This window comes from Vespa crabro, chromosome 10 (assembly GCF_910589235.1).
Source record: "Vespa crabro chromosome 10, iyVesCrab1.2, whole genome shotgun sequence".
NCBI lineage: Eukaryota > Metazoa > Arthropoda > Insecta > Hymenoptera > Vespidae > Vespa > Vespa crabro.
The window spans coordinates 8768026-8787376 of NC_060964.1; the positions used below are offsets into that span (position 1 = coordinate 8768026).

General features: G+C 33.6%; 9 protein-coding genes across 11 annotated transcripts; 3 read left to right on the forward strand and 6 right to left on the reverse strand.

Annotated features, from left to right (window-relative positions):
- Window positions 1-956: 956 nt before the first annotated feature.
- On the reverse strand, window positions 957-2972 carry LOC124427588 (zinc finger matrin-type protein 2). The gene is made up of 5 exons (XM_046970707.1): window positions 2735-2972; window positions 2297-2517; window positions 2143-2216; window positions 1862-2007; window positions 957-1731 (listed from the first exon to the last, which is right to left on the reverse strand). Exons 1-5 carry the CDS (start codon window positions 2741-2743, stop codon window positions 1588-1590), a joined length of 594 nt encoding a protein of 197 aa, XP_046826663.1. The 5' UTR covers window positions 2744-2972; the 3' UTR covers window positions 957-1587.
- Window positions 2973-3191: 219 nt separating this feature from the next.
- LOC124427597 (electron transfer flavoprotein subunit alpha, mitochondrial) lies at window positions 3192-5237 on the reverse strand. The gene is made up of 4 exons (XM_046970718.1): window positions 5108-5237; window positions 4544-4873; window positions 3684-4136; window positions 3192-3609 (listed from the first exon to the last, which is right to left on the reverse strand). Exons 1-4 carry the CDS (start codon window positions 5147-5149, stop codon window positions 3430-3432), a joined length of 1005 nt encoding a protein of 334 aa, XP_046826674.1. The 5' UTR covers window positions 5150-5237; the 3' UTR covers window positions 3192-3429.
- On the reverse strand, window positions 5147-7389 carry LOC124427596 (protein fuzzy homolog). Its single transcript, XM_046970716.1, has 5 exons — window positions 7248-7389; window positions 6772-7164; window positions 6496-6693; window positions 6137-6336; window positions 5147-6045 (listed from the first exon to the last, which is right to left on the reverse strand). Exons 1-5 carry the CDS (start codon window positions 7323-7325, stop codon window positions 5676-5678), a joined length of 1239 nt encoding a protein of 412 aa, XP_046826672.1. The 5' UTR covers window positions 7326-7389; the 3' UTR covers window positions 5147-5675.
- Window positions 7390-7947: 558 nt separating this feature from the next.
- On the forward strand, window positions 7948-9847 carry LOC124427595 (XK-related protein 6-like). Its single transcript, XM_046970715.1, has 4 exons — window positions 7948-8253; window positions 8411-8738; window positions 8834-8989; window positions 9070-9847. The coding sequence occupies exons 1-4, from the start codon at window positions 7948-7950 to the stop codon at window positions 9558-9560; spliced, it is 1281 nt and encodes a 426-aa protein (XP_046826671.1). The 3' UTR covers window positions 9561-9847.
- LOC124427603 (dynein light chain roadblock-type 2) lies at window positions 9595-11032 on the reverse strand. The gene is made up of 3 exons (XM_046970723.1): window positions 10822-11032; window positions 10649-10727; window positions 9595-10561 (listed from the first exon to the last, which is right to left on the reverse strand). Exons 1-3 carry the CDS (start codon window positions 10822-10824, stop codon window positions 10350-10352), a joined length of 294 nt encoding a protein of 97 aa, XP_046826679.1. The 5' UTR covers window positions 10825-11032; the 3' UTR covers window positions 9595-10349.
- Window positions 11033-11441: 409 nt separating this feature from the next.
- LOC124427599 (NAD(P)H-hydrate epimerase) lies at window positions 11442-12457 on the reverse strand. Its single transcript, XM_046970720.1, has one exon. It carries the CDS (start codon window positions 12305-12307, stop codon window positions 11474-11476), a length of 834 nt encoding a protein of 277 aa, XP_046826676.1. The 5' UTR covers window positions 12308-12457; the 3' UTR covers window positions 11442-11473.
- Window positions 12458-12634: 177 nt separating this feature from the next.
- LOC124427600 (exosome complex component RRP41) lies at window positions 12635-14129 on the forward strand. The gene is made up of 3 exons (XM_046970721.1): window positions 12635-13057; window positions 13161-13460; window positions 13547-14129. Exons 1-3 carry the CDS (start codon window positions 12884-12886, stop codon window positions 13898-13900), a joined length of 828 nt encoding a protein of 275 aa, XP_046826677.1. The 5' UTR covers window positions 12635-12883; the 3' UTR covers window positions 13901-14129.
- Window positions 14065-16631, reverse strand: LOC124427594 (trifunctional enzyme subunit beta, mitochondrial). 2 transcript variants are annotated; one of them, XM_046970713.1, is made up of 7 exons: window positions 16271-16631; window positions 15835-16006; window positions 15385-15760; window positions 15055-15229; window positions 14707-14987; window positions 14322-14627; window positions 14065-14229 (listed from the first exon to the last, which is right to left on the reverse strand). In XM_046970713.1, the coding sequence occupies exons 1-7, from the start codon at window positions 16323-16325 to the stop codon at window positions 14185-14187; spliced, it is 1410 nt and encodes a 469-aa protein (XP_046826669.1). In that variant the 5' UTR covers window positions 16326-16631; the 3' UTR covers window positions 14065-14184. The 2 variants fall into 2 exon arrangements, with proteins under 2 accessions (XP_046826669.1, XP_046826670.1); XM_046970714.1 differs by lacking the exon at window positions 16271-16631 and adding an exon at window positions 16137-16254.
- Window positions 16632-16745: 114 nt separating this feature from the next.
- LOC124427593 (chromatin assembly factor 1 subunit B) lies at window positions 16746-19227 on the forward strand. Of its 2 annotated transcripts, none has more exons than XM_046970711.1 (7): window positions 16746-17043; window positions 17108-17240; window positions 17341-17644; window positions 17756-18019; window positions 18224-18451; window positions 18535-18635; window positions 18762-19227. In XM_046970711.1, exons 1-7 carry the CDS (start codon window positions 16903-16905, stop codon window positions 19109-19111), a joined length of 1521 nt encoding a protein of 506 aa, XP_046826667.1. In that variant the 5' UTR covers window positions 16746-16902; the 3' UTR covers window positions 19112-19227. The 2 variants fall into 2 exon arrangements, with proteins under 2 accessions (XP_046826667.1, XP_046826666.1); XM_046970710.1 differs by having other exon boundaries at window positions 16805-16822; window positions 16894-17043; window positions 18535-19227.
- Window positions 19228-19351: the final 124 nt, after the last annotated feature.

Sequence of the window (19351 nt, forward strand, 5' to 3'; positions counted from 1 at the left end):
CATCTCACATTTTCTTACTTTTTCACTCGCAAGATGTACTACTGCATGTAAGTCGCAAGAATGTAACTAACCGATTACACGCAGAAGCTTAGCAATGCCCGACGAATCGCTATTCCAACTTTGCGGATCATTTCCGTACGATATAATTTTTCAACATTGATGGATTAAACGTTTTTCAACGTTAATTCCGACACATCGCTTTCCTCACATCGCATCAATCTTTACTTCTCGATAATTCATATATATATGTATATACGTATTTCTTTGAATATTTCAAAATTAATTCGATTGTCGACGCACGATTTATTATAACGAAGTTGATTATAACCTTACGATTTTCCGTACGACACGTTTCTATAATCGATACGTTTTGCGATCGTAATCGCAAGAATTAAAAATCAAAAGTAAAATCTCACTCGTTCGAATCGAAAACGATTCGAAATGCTTTACGCGAAAAAAGGATGCGCTCGCGTGCGTGCGTTCGATCGATCGATCGAATTCGGATCACGCGATGAAGTGGCCGCGAAATATTGAAAAAAGGATAGAGAAGAACGTGATAAAATTCGAAGCCCCTCGAATAGAATCGATGATATTGCGAGCATACGCAATACGCGTATTACATATATGCAACGTGTATTTATTTATTTATGTTGAACCGATATACGAGTAAATGGATATATTCCAATTATACCAAAATAAGTAATGACTCTCGCGGATGGACCTTTCGGCGCACGATGCTCCTCGAAGACTAAAAAGAGCAATCGCGTAGTACCTCTCTCTGATTCCGAGAGAGAATCTTTCTTAGCTGGCCGCTCTCTTCTCCCTCCAAATCCTGTCGCCGTCTCTTTCTCTTTCCCTCTTAGCCTCGCTCCTTTTAGACTCGCTCGTATAGATGCTATCGCCTTCGGAGGGCGATATTACTAAAGAGAGAAAGGAAGAAAGAAACTCGATGCGCGTATATTCTTTTCATTTTTATTCCAACGCGCTTTCATTCTATACCAATCTCTTTGATATCAAACACCTCCGTTTCCTGCGTTTCCGACATTACCGATCGGCAAACGGATAGTTACGGTTAGCGAACGTGTTCAAATCTCGATATAAAATTATTTCAACGTGCAGTAATCACTTCTTTTCCATTTCTTTCGCCCTCCTTCGGGAATAAAATTAGTTTTCTCCTAGCAGTTTTTTACTACCGCATATCCCGCATATTATTATAGTATTGCCGATTATTATATAAAATAAATACTTCATTTATCCATTGATCTTCTATCTAAAATTCTATATACAAACATACGTAGAAATCATTTCTTGTACTTGCGAGAAAAGATAATTTTCACTATAATCGTTCATCTTTTCCTTTCTTTAATCGTATCGATACTTTTTCTCTCATTTTCCATACAAAATTTACTAACGATTGGAAACTAAAACTTACGATGTAATTACCAAATTTCATCCGATTATTACTTTTTGTCAAATAGTCGATAAATGCTTTTCCCAATAATGCGCCACAGATGATAGATACTGCAGCGCGCCGTGAGAAATTATACTAAGACATTTTTTTCACGAATGTCCGTGTCAAAGTCATCATCACTTTTTTTTGGAGCCAAATCCAGAAAAGCCCATAATAGCGGCCATTTCATCCGATGGTCCAGCATCATCCTCCTCTGCTTCGTCCAATTTCCTCTTTTTATCTTTTCTTTTTTCTTTTCTATACTCTTTAATTTTTTCTTCCTACAGACGATGGATATCATCATTTTCTTAATAGGACACATTATATAGTCTCTCTTATGTATATGTATGGATGGAAATAATAATTCTCCAAGTTATTATAAAATATTATTCAACGGAGAGTAATACAAACCTCTTCTTTTAATTCTTTCACTCTTTGCTCCAAATCATAATCCTTCTTCTTCTCCTCTAATTTCTTTTTATTTAAAGCAAATCTAGCCTTAACTTGTTCTAACGTCGAACGCTCTATCTTCATGGACATACCCAAATTACGCTGATCTATTAACAATTTTAGATATTATACGAGTTAAATAACAATAAATATATATATATATATATATATATATATATATATATATATATATAATGATATATATATTATGGCCCAATGAAATATATTACAACGGTCCTTACGTTTCGTTCCATTAATATGATCTAGGAAATTGATAGAATCCTTGACAACGCAATCGCACACATTACAATAATAACTGCGGATATAATATATCAATTAACGTCAGGTTTATCGAAAAATGCCAAACGAACAAAATATTTCATTAATTTATCTCACCCTCCTGTTTGCGAAGACGGAGTATTTTTATTAATAACAACGCTTTTTCCTAATTTTGATTCTAAATCGACCTTATAATCTCTTTGTTTAAGTAATTCCCGTTTTACTGCTGGCTGCTTAGGGATACCCAATTCCTCTTCGGCGATTTCATCCTGGAGCCGTTGAAGCGCTATTCGTTCGTACTCTTCCCTGTTCCATTTTCGTCTATGATCGTCCGGTCTCTAAAAATCAATACCATTTTTCACCTTAGACATAATAATAAATCACATTATAATAAAACAATGTTGACAACTTTCAATCATTTCTCTCTTCTAAATTTATTATTATCACCTAGAGATGAGAAAGAAACTTTCGAGAATCATAAAGGTTATGTTATATTTCTCTTTGCAACCGTATGGAAATTTGTGGAAAAAAAAAAAAAAAAAGAAAAATCTTTACCATTGACATGGTCGCAGCTTTGATACAGGACCGTGATTAATGTTCGAGCAGTAAGAAAATTTAATGCGTTTAAATTCGGAAAGACTTTGTTTATCGTGTACTTCTTCGTTCGGTTGGGTACAATCGTCGTAACAATCAATACAGTGCCGCCATCTTTACGCGCGTGATTACGCGCCGGCTGCTGCCATCTATTTAGTTTCTGCGTTCATTTGCACTAACGTTCTGTCAATTTGGTTAAATAAAATTACGTTACATATTCTACGTTTACTTGTTTTTATTATATATACATATACATATACATATACATATACATATACATATACATATACATATATATGTATATATATTTATTTATTTTAGTATAAAATATATATGTCATTCTAACTTCCTTAAATATAAAGATAAAAAAATATGTGTATAGGAGCATTCTTTTTCCTTTTCTTTCCCCACCCTGTCGATGAAAAAATTTCATAAAAATGATTAAAATTCGGTTAAAATCAAACGGTTAAAATCATTAACTGCTGCATATCGCGAATAAGTTCGTAAAATAGAATAATATATAATAATCGTGGTTTGCCTTAATTATTAAATTTAACGTAGCATTAATTAATTAAATTTCGCAGACTTTTTTCTTGCCTTCGAACGATTCCTAATTAGTTCAAAATTATCCATTGTTAAGAAACATAATGAATTATTCATTTCAATTTTTCTGTAAGTACTGGTAAAACTTTAAACAAGTCCGCAACTAATCCATAATCTGCTACTTGAAAAATTGGTGCTTCTGGGTCTTTATTAATAGCAACAATTGTTTTTGAATCCTTCATACCGGCAAGATGCTGAATTGCTCCAGAAATACCCACTGCTATGTACAAATCCTAAAGCGATATTACAAACAAGGTCATTGTTGAGTACATCCAATATTATTTCAATGCTTCATTCAAGTACATACCGGTGCAACGATCTTTCCCGTTTGCCCAATCTGCAGATCATTGGACACATATCCAGCGTCAACGGCAGCTCTTGAAGCTCCGACAGCAGCATTAAGCTTATCAGCCAGGGAATAGAGCAATTTAAAATTCTCGCCCGACTTTAATCCCCGTCCACCCGAAACTACTACTTTAGCGGACGTTAATTCGGGCCTATCGCTTTTGCTAATTTCTTGCTTAATAAATTCAACTAGATTCGTTTTGTAATCACCAGGTGGGACTGATTCACACGCAGCATTACCGCCTTCCAGAGGCAATGCTTCGAACGAAGTACCTCTCACCGACACAACTTTTACATTATCTTTGACTTTTATGGTCTGTATAGCATTGCCAGCATAAATTGTGCGAACAAAAGTGTCTGGTGCTTTTATACCAATAATATCGCTTACCGGTGAAACATCCAATTTTGCCGCAATCTAAAATCAATTCAACAAATATACAATATACAATATACGATTTATTATTAAAGTAAGAGAAATGGTAACGTAATGTTTCTACCAAAGATGATCAAATCTTAGCTGTTTATTCTTAATTTTAATGTTTCATCTTTCACAATGAAAACCTCACATAGACAATAATAGATATACAAATATAAATCTAATATGTAAAATTGGAAATTAATTCTCTTATGGAACAACATTTAAAATGATTGGTTATACTTTTGACGAATGACATCACATAACTTTGAACTCGAACAAGGCTTGCAAGATTGAGAATTACAAATTTTGCTTTTACGATACGATATAAAAGACTTCATATAACGACCATATCCGTCTTAATAATGTATTTATAGAAAAAGTAATAAAATCAAGTATGTACTAACTCTCGGTAATAATGATTTACCAAAAGCACTAGCACCGGCTAAAATGTGACTGTATTTATTTTGGTTGTACATCGTTAATATCAGTGGCGTCAATGATTCCGAAGTAAATCCTTTAAACGCTTCGCTATTTGCCAAAAGTACTTTATTAATACCATTTGCATTGCTTGCAGCCTTTGCCGCCGCATCGCATTTTGTTCCAGCGACTAAAACGGTAATGTCACCACCAATTTGCTTTGCTGCACTCAACACATTACATGTTATTGGTGACAATACCTCATTATTGTGTTCCGCTATGACTAACGTTGATTCAAGGCGTATTTGCGTATTTACCTTAAAATCAAAAGCGTATAATAAAAGAAAAGTGAAAACTATTAAGGTCATAATAAATAACTTATTAATTAAATGCCAAGGCGCACATATGGTGCAGTTTGTAAGCATATATATGTATATGTATGTATGTGTATATATATATATATATATATATATATTCGTGTCCTAATGCCACTTTGGGAACGATCATGAATGTTTTGCTTTACACGCTTCGTAATGAATTTTCGTACTTACTCTTCTTGCATTGAGTAGAAATCTAAACGACGCAGCAAACATTTTTACATATATTCAATATATTTTGTATCTTATAATAAAGGTTAGCATTAAATAACTTATTTTACTTATTTTCTTTTCTTACATCAGGTGATAACTTTCTCAATCTCTATTCGCTCAAAGGTCAAATCGTACATTAGATCTGAATATAGGTTGCGCTAGGTGGAGCCACGAGCTATCGATTTTTTTTCTTTAATCTATTCAGAGATCTAAATCGTACGAATGATCTATGGCGTGTACACGAGCGACGCTCACGGCCTCGTACGGGAACTAAACTTTTCTTTTTTTTTATTTATTTATTTATTTGTTTTTGTTTCAACTCTATTCGGTAAATGCGGACAAAAGCGCGCTCGCCGCATATACGAGTATATACGAGGGTACGTATATTTTTAACATAACCCTACAAACTCTTTGGATGAATGATTTATATAAATATATATTTATAGGCACTATCTTCCACATGGACCACGACGCAGTAAAACATTTTATTCGCTTAGAAGAATAATTTCTTTCATTTTCCTTGCAATGCTTACCAACAAATTTGCTTATCGATTAATAACATTTTCAAGATCTTTTCGGTAATCAATCTCATTGTATGAGTAGGTACCATAGATGTATATAATACGCAGAGTATGTGATCTCCATCTTTTAGAGCATGACATTTATGATATTCCGAACACAGATATGTTTCCTTGGCACCCACGAATTTCCATTTACTTCCAAAGTCCATTTCTAGACAATTTTCTTCCAACTCGGACGGAGGCATAAATGTTTCTATTGCCTGATGATAAAAAGTTCTTAATACGTCTAATCTGTGCGTTCCCGTTACCCGATTTTTTGTGCTTTGTGCATTTCTACCAAGTACAAATTTTTCTATCTTACAGTTTGCCAATAAGAATCTAGAAAAATAATTTCATAATCCTGTTTTAAACAAATGAAGCTAATGGAAAAAAAAAAGAAAAGAAATTGTGATGAATAAATTTATATTACCCCAATGCATTAATATCCAAAGAGATTGCAGTGGGTACGTTTCTAGGATAACACTGTTCCGAATTACGTAAAATGTCCATACTTGTTCTCCAGCATTGCACAACATATCTTTCAATCTCCGATAACTCTGGATTAGGTCCGCATAGGGCCACCACTTCTACATGATTTATCAACGTGATAGATACTAATCTATAAGCTATCTAAAAAAAAAAAAAAAAAAAAAAAAAAAAAAAAAAAAAGGAAGAAGTGGACTCTATTATGAGAAGCGTGCATGTTTATTACGTGCTTGTGCATTTGAAATATTTCTGAGGTAGACAATAGTCATTTCTTTCAAATCACTAACGCGACATGATACTTACGTCAGGACTTTTGTAAGGTAAAAATATTGGTAAATCGCGTGCCGTGTAATTAGCTTCGGTCGCTATTGTCATTATTAACAATTTTCTTTCTATAGGATCCAAGGACCACCATCCATCGGTTGCTACTGCTAAACAACCATGTACCAAAATGCATCCATACATTGAATCCAAACATTCCATGTATCCCTCTAAACAAGTCTTTAAAAAGTTTTATAAAATACATATGAATCATCCAATGATACACAATACATTTAAAATATACAATTAATTTTATACCTGCAACAGATGGTTCTCATGTAAAATTATACACTCTGTCATATTAACAATATCCGTCTTGGTAGAAATTCGATCTCCGATATCTAAACATTCCAAGAGTCTATCTATAATTGGATTACATGCACGCAAATCTTTTTTCAAGCGCTCTATATTCTTTGCATTTTTGATTTCGTCAATACCGACGAATAAGATCATCGCACCAAAGGCAACATCGAGGAATTTATTTAAAGTATATTTTGTTGCACCATTGGCAATAATTATTAATATAATACTTTGTTCATATTCTTTCCAAACTATAGCTGTATCCGGTAGATCCGTATTTAATAGCTTCATATTTTGTGTTTTAAGAAACATGTGGACGCCATTTAGAGATGCCATTTTAGAAAAAGTTATCTACAAATATTTCATAAAGAAATTGACGACTAACAAACGGTATAACAAACAATGGTTATTCCATATAAAACATACGGACGAACCATTTCTTTATCTCCCTTTTGGCGAGAAAACAATGGAATTCCTCCTGATGATGTTAAACACATAACTTGTGCTGCCATAATTCTCTTCTTTCTCGATATCTCCTCGATTATTTCTATTTCTTGTTAAATTATAATTAAACTCGACCAAATGTCATCGTAGCGCGTTTAACTGCGTGCAAAGGGCTCGATATTGCTTGCTTTGTTTATAACAAACTGCATATAGAAGTAATACATGTCTATACATGTGTGTACGCACACATCATATATATACATATTTATATGTGCGTGGTGCACACAATGTGTATGCATGCACATATACACGCACGCACGCACGACGCACGTTAAATGTTGCGTTAACGAGGAAAATATATTAAAAAATTTTGTAACATACACTTTACTATATTTTCAATATACACACTTTGAACTATCCAATAATCGTTTTGTTGCGTCTCAAGAGATTCCAGTGGTTGTCCAAACATGAATGTTAAATCGAGGACGAGAAAATAAGAGAGAGAGAGAGAGAGAGAGAGAGAGAAAAGAAAGGAAATAAATAAACAATGTATAAAGGATATATATATGAAGAATCTCTTCAAATTTAAATTACAAAAAATGAGACAACATACTTATAATGCGTATCTTGTAGCAATTTGACATCTACTTGTGTAAATATTAACTTTTGAGGTTATTCAGTCATTATAAAATGATAGAAGAAAGAAATAATAAAAGGTATACCATGTACATTGGTGGTATTTTTTCAACTTTAAAATTTGATTTAGACGTCGTAGACATCCCCTCAAGACAACCATGCGTAACCAATTTAGATGTATTCTTTCTGGTATGTTCAATTATAATGCACTTAATTGACATGGCATTTGATATCAACATCGCGGTAAGATATCTACTGGCGAATAAAGTAATATATTTTATTTGGACCCTTGTCTTTCTACTTATTCCATCTTTTATAAATGTAATTATTAGTAGAAGAATGCAACATCAAGACGAAAAGGTAAATGCATATTTTGGTAGCTTCATATTTTGATTGACTATTGAATCTGTCTTGCTTTTTTCAAGGGGGAAAAAAAAAAAAAAGAAAAGTCAAGCGTATAGAATACTTTTATGGTGCATAAAAATTGCCACGCTCTCATTTATATCTTGTATTGTAGACAGAGTCAGACTTGGCGCAATTAGAAAATCATAAGTCTTGTACACAAGTGATGATTAAGAAGAAAATATATTGCGTCTTGGCGGTGGCTTTCCAATTAGCACCTGTGATACGTTATTATGATACTTTGATTTATGCTTTAAAGGCACGTAAATGTGAGAAAGTAGGTGATCGCAATGGCCAAAGACGATATTATCTTAAAATGCTTAAGGAAGATCAAGACGTTGCGCTCTTGAGAATATTTGAATGCTTTCTAGAAGCAGCACCTCAGCAAGTTCTCCAATTAACTATTTTATTGAAGCATTATAACAGAGATATAAATCTTGAATGTATTTGTACTTTTCAATTATATTTAATCGAATTTAATCATATAAAGGTGCTCTATAATATAATAATTAGAAATTCTCCCCTTCTTCTTTTCCAGTTATACATCAAGTCTGTAGCATTGTTAGTTCTTTAGTCAGTATGGGTTGGGCCATGGCAAGTTACAATCGCACCATTCGATTGGCCCAACATGATAAGGAAATAATGAACATTCGAGGTAGCATATGTCAATTTTTCTGGCACTTCCTTGTTACAGGTATGTTCAACATTATGGAATAAGTTGTAGTAATGCAGGATGATATGCCATTTGTTAGGTAATCTTGTTCTTGATTACAGTCTCAAGAATATTAATTGTGAGCTTAATTGCCAGTATATGGCCGTTATACACTGGTATCGCTTGTATCTGTCATTGGATTGCCATGACAATTTGGATTTTGATCGATTCACATGGTATATTACAGTTTTGTCGTAAGAATAATCGTGCTCCTCATATGCCACCAACGATAATGGAACGATTTTATTCCGTGCTTCTTGCATTGGTCATAGGTCTACTCCATATATTTGTATATTTAAATGTTATAGATGGCAACACTCTTTTAAAACATACCTTTTTTTACAGCCTATGCTTTTTTGAAAATATTATCGCTAATCTTCTTTGGATATTCAATTTTTCTATAGAAGCAAAACATTCTTGGTACTTTTTTCTATACATTGTTCCTTCCACGGTGCCTTTCTTGTTAGGTATCACTGCCATGATTCTTTACTATACACTTTATCATCCAGTTAGAAAGAGTCAACCACAATCGAGCTTAAATAATGAAGATTGAATTTTATGATAATGTGCAAGAGATAATACTTGGGTAGATAAATGTCGCATTTAATATTATCATATCTCATTGGATTTTATATTATCATATCTCATTTGTCGCGCGTGCGTCACACGTAACATTCCCTAATAATTTATTAATTTTTATATGAATTTTGTAATATTTAGACGTATAAGAGAAGAAAATGAGATGTATCGATCGTCCGTAATTTATAGTAACACTATCTTAAGTGATTTATATACGCTAAAAGATGTAAGAATTAGAATAAATTGTGTATGTAAACGGAATCAGATTGAAGAAATTGACATGTCATTAATTAATACTTAACCTATATAAGATTACATATAACAAATAATATTAACGAGCAGTATTTTGCATACAAGTTAAACTAATAATCTTTCAAGTGCAGTTATATATAATATTTCACCAATGCTAAAAGATTCTTTTCCGCATTTATATTTTTTTATCATTTTTATTTATGTTTTAAGGATACATGTGAAACGTGTGCTACACATACATACATACATACATATATATATATATATATATATATATATATATGTATATATATATATATGTATATGTATCATACACACACGCGCGCGCGCGACACATATATATACTCTTATTTCATAACAATCTAATTAATTGATAAGTTAACATAACAATGAATTTCTCAATGGTAAAATGATTAAGTGGAATGTATTAAATAACAAATAAAATAATAGTCACAAACATAAAATTCCAATTTTGCGAAGGTTTACAATGCATAATTCCTTTTTGCAAATATCAATCCACTGGATTTTGAACTACTATGAGAATGAATTCTTTGTCTGGGGCAACCATTATTTCGTGTTTTTTACTACGAATACGTAAAAATGTTAGATCATTTGTTGGATCCAAATCACGAACTACAGAGCGTGCTTTGTCTGACAGCTGACTGATCAAGCCGGCGTATTGCACTGTCGTTGTATTATCCAATGTGGATTTAATAGGAATTCCTGTTATAATGTATATATTTATATATATTTCGAACGAGAGATCATTTATACGATAATAATATTATTTAACATAATAAATATGCGAACCTTCTGCATTTACTACAATAGTTCCAACAACGCCCTTATGAGATTGTATACGTTTCATGGTTTCCTCGACTTCTTGTGCCTTAAGAAACAAATCGTTATATACATTTATTTGCATACATTTATAATACGATCATATACTATTATTCTTTATTAATACGAAATTATCAAATTACCATGTTGTGAATTTAGAACGTTCTTTCTGGCATAACACAACGATTATAAAATTACTTAACGAGCATGTCTTTCAAATAGAGAGAGAGAGAGAGAGAGAGAGAACGAATATAATTCGGTATAACAATCGATATAATTGACCGCAACTAATCTGACCCCGAAAATTTCTTATTATGCGTAATATCGTAGGTATCCAACGGGCGGAGCATTAAACAGACAATACTTAGATTTGAAACTAAAATTTATCATGGTTCCATAGAGCGGCATATTCAAATCTGTTATAAGGTAGAGATAGTAAAACAATCAAGTTAATTTTATTGGAATAAAAAATAATATTAATTTTAATTGGGCCAACTCAAACGATTATATTATATTCCTGCGTTTATGCATGATTATTTTTATAAATATTAATTAATAATGTATGTGTGTGTATACGTACGCATACATACAGGTCTTTACAGTAAACAAATGCACAAACGTAACACAATCCATGTTTATTTGAGTTTAGAAATAATCAAATAAGTAAGTCAGAGGCATAATACGCGCATAATTGTTACTGGTACTAGTATCACATTAGAACAATTTGAAGAGAAGGAGTTAATCTACTTAAAAGACAGCGCAATTTGCCAAGCACAAAATTTTATTATTTTATTATTATAGAGATACGATTAAATCTGTTCCTGGATACAATGGTAAATTAAGATTGTAAGCTAATGCTAGTTTTCTAGGTACAAATCTGCCTCCCAGGTAATGAAATTTTCCTTTAAATTTATGGGCGCACATTTTTGGTGCCGTTAAGGATATCAACATTTCTGGACATATATCATCTTTCGAAGCTGGACCATTTTCAACATCCCATCCTGAAGGTATGTCTATGCTACATATAGGAATGGATGCAGCTTTCAATATCTTCATAATGGGAACAAAGGTATCCCTTACAGGAGGTTTAAAACTAAATCCAAACAAAGCGTCAACTATGACTCTGAATCCATTTAAAAGTTCAACTGGATCCTTATCTATTATAAATTTACTTTCTAAAATCGTTATATCATTTTCTTTACACTGATGCAACAGATTTTTATACAATTGGTTGTCGGTTTCTTTTGGATAATAAATCTCGGGAGAATAACCAAAATGTTTCAAATGCCTGGCGCATACCAAACCATCGCCGCCATTATTTCCTGGTCCGCAACAAACCAGAATTCTATCTGAAGAATTATTTGACAAAGGATATGACTTTGCTATTGCTATGGCACAACTTTGACCGGCTAATTCCATCAATTGGTCCAAGCTAAATTTATATCTTTCAAATAGATCCTTATCAATGTTGATTGCTTCCGATTGATTCAAGTATTTTACCATTTTCTTATGCTCCAGTCGCTTTATTGTTAAACAACTATCCTTTCTAACATTTAAAACAGATACCACATGTTCGAACCACAAATTATTTCGACAAATCGACAAACCTTTAAAAATTACCGATAACATTTATAAGCCTGGGGTTTTTTATCCTTTTTATCGGTAATCTGTACTCTTGTAGCAAATTATCGTCGATTGGTCAAGACCAATTTCATAGGGATAATATATTTGTTGAAACGGATCGAAAATTATGTCTCTAGATAATCGAAAACCAAGAGCAGATTGTCCACCATTTAAATAATTACGACGTAACAAATACATTATTCCAATTTATATGAGCGATGAATTCATTTAAAATGAATAAATTTTATGTTAAATGTTGCCTCCTGGCGTCACGTGCGCCACCCTTTGGCTGCGCCGCTAAATGCAACGTCGTTACATGTACAATTTTTTCATCTTGTACAAATCTTGCCTGTTGATTGAATCTTCGAAAATAATTGTGTTTTTGGTATAGATCTCGATCGGGGACAGGGGAAAAAAAGAAAAAGAAAGTAATTGCCATCTCTAAAGATAAATTTGTTGAGGTGACCAATAATAACAAGATAGATATTGTTGTGAACGAGACTTTTCCCATTTCGAAAGGAATTCTCATAGAGGTTATGAGTATTTTCATTAACATTGTTAAGAGGGAAAAGTAAAACAAAGATGATAGAAGAAGATATTGAAGCAGATCAAGGTGGTTTGCGCGTCGATGGGAGACGTCCATTAGAATTGAGACAAATTCACGTAAGAATGGGTGTTTTCGGTCAAGCCGACGGAAGCGCTTATATAGAACATGGTAAAACAAAGATTTTGGCGGCGGTATACGGGCCTCATCAGGTGTCGTGATAATCTATATATTTTTCTATATATATATATATATATATATATATATATAATGAATCCTGTATAATTGGTCTAACTTTTTCAAAACGATTTACAGCCTAAAGGCACAGGTAGAAGTAGCAGCAAAATTACCAAAGCCATTGTAAATTGTCAATATAGCATGGCAGTATTTAGTTTTACATCCGGCGAACGTAAACGTAAACCAAGAGGTGACCGTAAATCACAGGAAAGGTCTCTTGAATTGCGCCGTGCAATGGAAGCGATAATACATTTGGAATTGTATCCGCGCTCGCAGATTGATATTTTCGTCGAAGTATTACAAGTGGACGGAAGCGATTATTGTGCGTCCGTTAATGCGGCCAGCCTGGCACTGATCGACGCTGGGATACCTATAAAGGTATATTTTTATATTGGAGTTGGTCATTATACGTGTGGTCTCGCTTACCATCTCATTATATATTTTTTCATTTTCCTTACCTTTAGAATTATGCGATTGGATGTACAATAACATTAGTAAATTCTTCATACACGGATGGTGAGGAGGGAGGTGTCGGCTCCGGTGTATTGGATGCAAATTTTATAGAAGAATGCGCTCCGGGTGTAACTTTATCTATTGTTGCATTACCTGAAACAAATAATGATAACGCGACAAAAAATTCTGGATTGATAGTCGTTGCTCAAGGAGCGGGCCAAAGGTTACATTTATCGCATTTGGAATCATTAAAACAGCGTGCTTTGCTTGGATGCCAAGACATAAAAGCCATTTTAGATCGTGCCGTACGTCACCATTTAACAATACATTCACTTCCATCGTTATGTAACGTTACGCTTGATTAAAGCGAAGAAATACTCTTTCGTTTTTTCAATATGCCACTTTATTTTGTAATAAAGTATATTATACAAAAAGTGGTCCTTCACGTTCTATGGAATATAATACTAGAAAAGAATAGAGACATGTTAAAAAAAGAAAATAAAAGGAGGAGGAAGAAGAAAAGAAGATATCCTAGTAAAGATAGCTTATAGTATAAAAATCTTTTTCTGTACAATATATTCGTGTTAACGTCGACTTTTCTTCTTGACAAATTTCTCATTTAGAAATACCTCGCACGGCTTTGATATTATCAAACTTTAGCATCTGGATGTCTCTCCAAGATCATACCCACTCCCTAAAACACATACATATAATCATTCGATAATTTATTATTCTAATTCTATTAATTAAGGGGAATTTAATTGATTTATTATTATTTGAATTCACCTGTCCGCCAGCTGCACATGCTGCAATTAGCCCAAACTGTTGATCTTCTTTGATAAGCCTGTTGGCAGTATGAGTGGCTAAACGGATTCCTGTAGCGGCAAACGGATGACCAATCGAAAGGGATCCACCCCATGAATTCCACTTTTGGAGTTCTGGAACACCTACTTTTTCACTTCTTTTTAAATAATGTTGGGCGAACCAATCGGAATCCAAAGCTTTCAGATTAGCTAATATTTGCGCGGCAAAGGCTTCGTGTACTTCCCATACGCCAATATCCTTTATACTTAACTTAGATTTTTCTAATACCTGTAATTTCATATAAGTTCATATAGGTTCATGCATTTTTGCGCGCGCGCGCGCATGCCGTATACTATCATCTATAAACCTTGGGAATGGCGTATGCGGGACTTAAAAGTAATTGATCAACCGGATCCTGAGATACGTAAGTAAAATTTCGTAAATATGCTTTCGGCTTGAGACCCAATAAACGAGCTTTTTCCTCTGTCGTTATCAGGGCCGCTGATGCGCCATCGGTTAAAAACGATGCATTAGCTGCGGTAACAGTCCCATACGGTTTGACAAATGCTGGCTTCAATTTTCCCAATTGTTCTGGCGTTGAAACACGTATTCCATTATCTTTATTTATTACTTCTTCTACGCCTAAAACTATACGCTTAATGTTATAATAATATGAAGACGAGCAATGTGCTCAATTTTGTTCTCCTCCACGTACCTTTAATGGGCACCAAATCCGAAAGATTTCCTTCCTTCTGTGCTTGCGCGGCTAACGTGTGGGATCTCAATGCGTACTCGTCCTCTTCCTTTCGCGTTATCGCGAATGCTGCTGCCAAGCGGTCTCCGCTATGTCCCATTGTTTCACCGCTAGAAAATTCTGCCACGGCTGGCAACTAAAGATAAATTTGTCTTTTTTTTTTTCGTTTGTTTGCTTTGTTTCTTCTTTTTTTTTTTTCTTTTTTGTGTAATATAGTGAGAGTACATCATATATATATATATATATATATACATATATAAAAAAAAAAAAAAAGAGGTAATTTTGACTAACATCCGGGATAAAGTGCGACGGCCTAATGGACCCTAAAAGAGATAATTTTTGTGCAAGAGTCTTTGCTTTATTGCTTTGCAGCATTAAACTTCTCATAGGACGACTAAGCCTTATAGGTATATCTGACATGAATTCAACACCTCCGGCCACAATGACATCATAGGTACCGCATGCAATTAAACCCATAGCAGTGGTTATGGCTTGATTACTGCTAATACAAGCCATTGTAATTGTATGCGCCGGTGTATGCTCACTGTAACCTGCGCCTAAAGCTGCTTCACGACCGATATTTGATGTTTTTATTTCCTGCATTACAGTACCGTAACAAATATATTCTACGGCTTCGTTAGGGAACCCTATTTTTCTTTTCAAACTCCTAGAATAAAAAGGCAATGAAATGGCGGATAAAACTTATGATTTTAATAATTAAACAGGAAAAAAAAAACTTACAACAGAGAATGCCTAGCAAGATCGTATGACATGAGATTTTTGTATTGCGTTCCAGATTGAAGAAAAGGCGTACGTACGCCGTCTACAAATACAATATTTTTTGAAGTTTGATCATACTTTGTCGCATAATTTTTATTTATTTGAACTCCCCAAGCCCGTGGATAGGTGGCACCTGTTGAATACATGATAATTAATTACTTTGAAGAACAAATCAAATAAATTTTCATCATAAATTTGAATATTCAAAATCGCACGCACGCACGCACGCACGCACGCACGCACGCACACACGCACGTACGCACATCTATATGCCTCCTCAACGTTGAACTTTGAGCTTTGTTGAGCATGGCAAAAGAAATTCTTCAACTCCAGCAACTTTTCAATTTGTCAAATATTTGTTGGCCATTTTAAAAAATAGTAAAATGTAGCAACGTACCATAAATCTTAAATCCTTGGTCTATCTTTGAAACAGCCTTTATAAAGGGAAACATTGTATATTAGAAATGTTCTTCTTATACAGAGGTCACGCAACAATAATGTGCAACGCTTATCAAACTGTATTATGATCGCGCAAATATAATAGACTGTAACTAAATTGAAATCACTTGTGCTGCCATTTAGCATTATTGGACAAAATATAAAACTGCATTGTATTGTATGTAAATGGCGTGACGAATGTCGCTATGCAACTGTAAAGATAAACCTTTAAAGGCGACGAAATAGGAATATTTATCTGTCTTATTGAAACATGCCAATCGATTGTAACACTTGAAACGATGAGTTTGTATCGTTAATTGCTGTTATTTATTGATAATGATATGAAATAATTAATAAGCAATTACACGAATACACTAGGGAAAATTTGCATTTTCTGGGTAAATCGGCAGACATTGGTAGCACTGGTTTGTACATAACACCTTCTACTTGTTTACATTGTCCATCTTGGCGTAAAATATACTCCGCGCTCTCGATTTGGCGGTATAATGCGGTTAGCGGCACTAAGATCAGATTTTCCTTTGGTTTCGGAATCTTTGGGAAGAAATAATATTTCTTATTTAGGTCGAAGAGATGAAGTGTACTACACCAGAGATCTCTTGGCACAATCGAGATCCAGTTTTGAGCATCGACATACAGAATAAATCGTGTGAAACATCTGCGGGTGAAGATTTTTGGCGTCTAGCCACTGGAGGAGCTGATTCTCATGTTTTGGTAAAGTCATTTAAATCAATTGAATTAAAATGATTGAAATAATTACAGCTAAACTTATATACAGATTTGGCATCTTTTGTCGTGCGAGAATAGTGCGACAACAATAAAATGTGTAGCGGACTTGGAACGACATCAAAAGGCAGTAAATGTTGTCAGATTTTCACCATCTAAAGAAATTCTTGCTTCAGCGGACGACGGTATACTTAAATAAAATAATATTTTATATACATTTCATTATATATTATTACTTTACTATCGTGATCCGAAGGATAATCTCTATGACATTTCTTTTTATAGAATCTGTCATTATTTTATGGAAGCAAAAGGAGGAATGCGACTTTTTTATCTCTCCCGAGGACAATGAGAATAAGGAACAGTGGAGTTCATGGAAAGTCCTGAGAGGGCATTTAGAGGATGTTTACGATATATGTTGGTCGCCAGACTCTACTTCCATAATATCAGGTTCTGTAGATAATACAGCAATTCTATGGGATATTCATAAAGGTCGTACCAATGGTATATTATCCGATTCAAAAGGATTCGTGCAAGGCGTTACCTGGGACCCTTGTAACCAATATATATGTACAATGAGCAGCGACAGGTATCTGTGAATATATTTCCAATAGTCACTCATTTTATATCATCATATTTACGTACTCCTTTAATGTTACCATTATATCGTTGATAATAATAAATTAATTATTGACTTTAGGCAGTGCAGATTAGTCGATATCTCTACGAGGAAGACTGTACAGCGCGTTCACAAGTCCATTATTCCTACACCGCTTGATTATCCTTTGCGAGACAAAACAGTTCGTTTATTTTATGACGATACATTTAAGTCATTTTTCAGAAGACTAACTTTTTCTATAGATGGAACATTAATAATCGTTCCATCAGGCATAATAGAGCCGCAAGATACCATAGAGAAGACATCAAATGCGACAATTGTCTTCTCTAGGCATAACTTGAAAGAGTTAGTATTCAAACAGAGACGTTGTGTCCCATCAAGTTTATACATATACGTATATATATATATATATATATATATATATATACATATATATATATATATATATATATATATATATACATATATATATATATATATATATATACATATATATATATATATGTCTAACATTACTACAGCAAGTATTATTTGTCTATTTATCCTCAGGCCAATAATGATTCTGCCTTCCTTGGACGAATGTACAATAGCAATTCGATGTTGTCCTGTTTATTTTGAACTTAGAAAAAATGGACCCACTCCTACGATAGCATTACCTTATAGAATAATATTTGCCGTTGCAACGCAACGTTCAATATTAATTTATGATACTCAACAAATTTCTCCGATAGCCGTGATATCAAATATTCATTATACCAGATTAACCGACATTGCGTGGTTCGTAAAAGACTTTTGTATAATTTTTTCAACACGATCATTGTACAAATAAGCAGAAACATATAAGTTTTTATTCTTTACAGGTCTAGCAATGGCCGTATCTTAGTTGTATCTTCTACGGATGGTTATTGCTCGATAATACATTTTTCGGAGGACGAACTAGGCCATGTGCATAACGTCAAAGGTGCAACGATTACTTCAACTGTACTTCGAAATAGTAATAATAACAACAACAACAACGAAAGAATTACGCCAAATACGTCAGGCTCTGCGATTGAAACGAAAGATAATACCTTGCTTCTTGATATAGATACGAATGCAATGGACGTTGATGTAACCAAATATAAAGAAATAAAAGCGCAAAGTAGGGATGATCAATGTGAAGAAAATTGTCATGAAAATGACGATATAATGGAGCGGAATAATTGCAATTCATCGGAGTGCAGTTTGGCTAAAGATCAATGTGTTAATAAAAGTGAGGGAACGATAGAAGAAACCGAAGATATTAAATTAGTTTATAATGAAGAGAGCGACAATGATACAAGATCAGGAATTAAAAGGAATACGCCTAATAAAATAAAGACATCTTCGGTAATATCGAAAAAGACACCGCGAAGGGTGAAATTGATAACTCTTTCCAGTTCCAAAAGAAAAAAATAACTAACGTCATTAACTCCATTCATTTTATCAAGTTTATTATGTAAATAAGCCGAAAACGACTATAATATTTCTATTATTTTTCTAACACTTTTCTATAATAATTAGCAAAATATATATAAAATAGTGTTTTTCTTAAACTTGATCCTCTATTATTCCCCCCCATCAATGCATATTTCAATATTAATTTTTCTTTCATTTTGTATATAATCGATCGTTATATGGACTTTTAAAGCGATTTAT

Excerpts from the sequence above, each read along its gene's own strand:
- LOC124427588 (XM_046970707.1), bottom strand. Across the intron at positions 2,217-2,296 it reads CCGTCTTCGCAAACAGGAGG|TTATTATTGTAATGTGTGCG; the intron begins GTGAGATAAATT and ends TTATATCCGCAG. Across the intron at positions 2,008-2,142 it reads TCATATTAATGGAACGAAAC|ATCAGCGTAATTTGGGTATG; the intron begins GTAAGGACCGTT and ends AATTGTTAATAG.
- LOC124427597 (XM_046970718.1), bottom strand. The coding sequence starts at position 5,149 with ATGTTTGCTGCGTCGTTTAGATTTCTACTCAATGCAAGAAGA. Across the intron at positions 4,137-4,543 it reads GTAAATCATTATTACCGAGA|ATTGCGGCAAAATTGGATGT; the intron begins GTTAGTACATAC and ends AATTGATTTTAG. Across the intron at positions 3,610-3,683 it reads CGGGAAAGATCGTTGCACCG|GATTTGTACATAGCAGTGGG; the intron begins GTATGTACTTGA and ends ATATCGCTTTAG.
- LOC124427596 (XM_046970716.1), bottom strand. The coding sequence starts at position 7,325 with ATGGCAGCACAAGTTATGTGTTTAACATCATCAGGAGGAATTCCATTG. Across the intron at positions 6,694-6,771 it reads ATGAGAACCATCTGTTGCAG|ACTTGTTTAGAGGGATACAT; the intron begins GTATAAAATTAA and ends AACTTTTTAAAG. Across the intron at positions 6,046-6,136 it reads TTGGATATTAATGCATTGGG|ATTCTTATTGGCAAACTGTA; the intron begins GTAATATAAATT and ends TTATTTTTCTAG.
- LOC124427595 (XM_046970715.1), top strand. The coding sequence starts at position 7,948 with ATGATAGAAGAAAGAAATAATAAAAGGTATACCATGTACATTGGTGGT. Across the intron at positions 8,739-8,833 it reads CAGAGATATAAATCTTGAAT|TTATACATCAAGTCTGTAGC; the intron begins GTATTTGTACTT and ends CTTCTTTTCCAG. Across the intron at positions 8,990-9,069 it reads CTGGCACTTCCTTGTTACAG|TCTCAAGAATATTAATTGTG; the intron begins GTATGTTCAACA and ends TCTTGATTACAG.
- LOC124427603 (XM_046970723.1), bottom strand. Across the intron at positions 10,562-10,648 it reads TATTGTAGTAAATGCAGAAG|GAATTCCTATTAAATCCACA; the intron begins GTTCGCATATTT and ends ACATTATAACAG.
- LOC124427599 (XM_046970720.1), bottom strand. The coding sequence starts at position 12,307 with ATGTTATCGGTAATTTTTAAAGGTTTGTCGATTTGTCGAAATAATTTG.
- LOC124427600 (XM_046970721.1), top strand. The coding sequence starts at position 12,884 with ATGATAGAAGAAGATATTGAAGCAGATCAAGGTGGTTTGCGCGTCGAT. Across the intron at positions 13,058-13,160 it reads CGGTATACGGGCCTCATCAG|CCTAAAGGCACAGGTAGAAG; the intron begins GTGTCGTGATAA and ends AACGATTTACAG. Across the intron at positions 13,461-13,546 it reads ACGCTGGGATACCTATAAAG|AATTATGCGATTGGATGTAC; the intron begins GTATATTTTTAT and ends CCTTACCTTTAG.
- LOC124427594 (XM_046970713.1), bottom strand. The coding sequence starts at position 16,325 with ATGTTTCCCTTTATAAAGGCTGTTTCAAAGATAGACCAAGGATTTAAG. Across the intron at positions 15,230-15,384 it reads CGTCGCACTTTATCCCGGAT|TTGCCAGCCGTGGCAGAATT; the intron begins GTTAGTCAAAAT and ends ATTTATCTTTAG. Across the intron at positions 14,988-15,054 it reads GGATTTGGTGCCCATTAAAG|TTTTAGGCGTAGAAGAAGTA; the intron begins GTACGTGGAGGA and ends TTAAGCGTATAG.
- LOC124427593 (XM_046970710.1), top strand. The coding sequence starts at position 16,903 with ATGAAGTGTACTACACCAGAGATCTCTTGGCACAATCGAGATCCAGTT. Across the intron at positions 17,645-17,755 it reads TGTACAATGAGCAGCGACAG|GCAGTGCAGATTAGTCGATA; the intron begins GTATCTGTGAAT and ends TATTGACTTTAG. Across the intron at positions 18,452-18,534 it reads AGATTAACCGACATTGCGTG|GTCTAGCAATGGCCGTATCT; the intron begins GTTCGTAAAAGA and ends TATTCTTTACAG.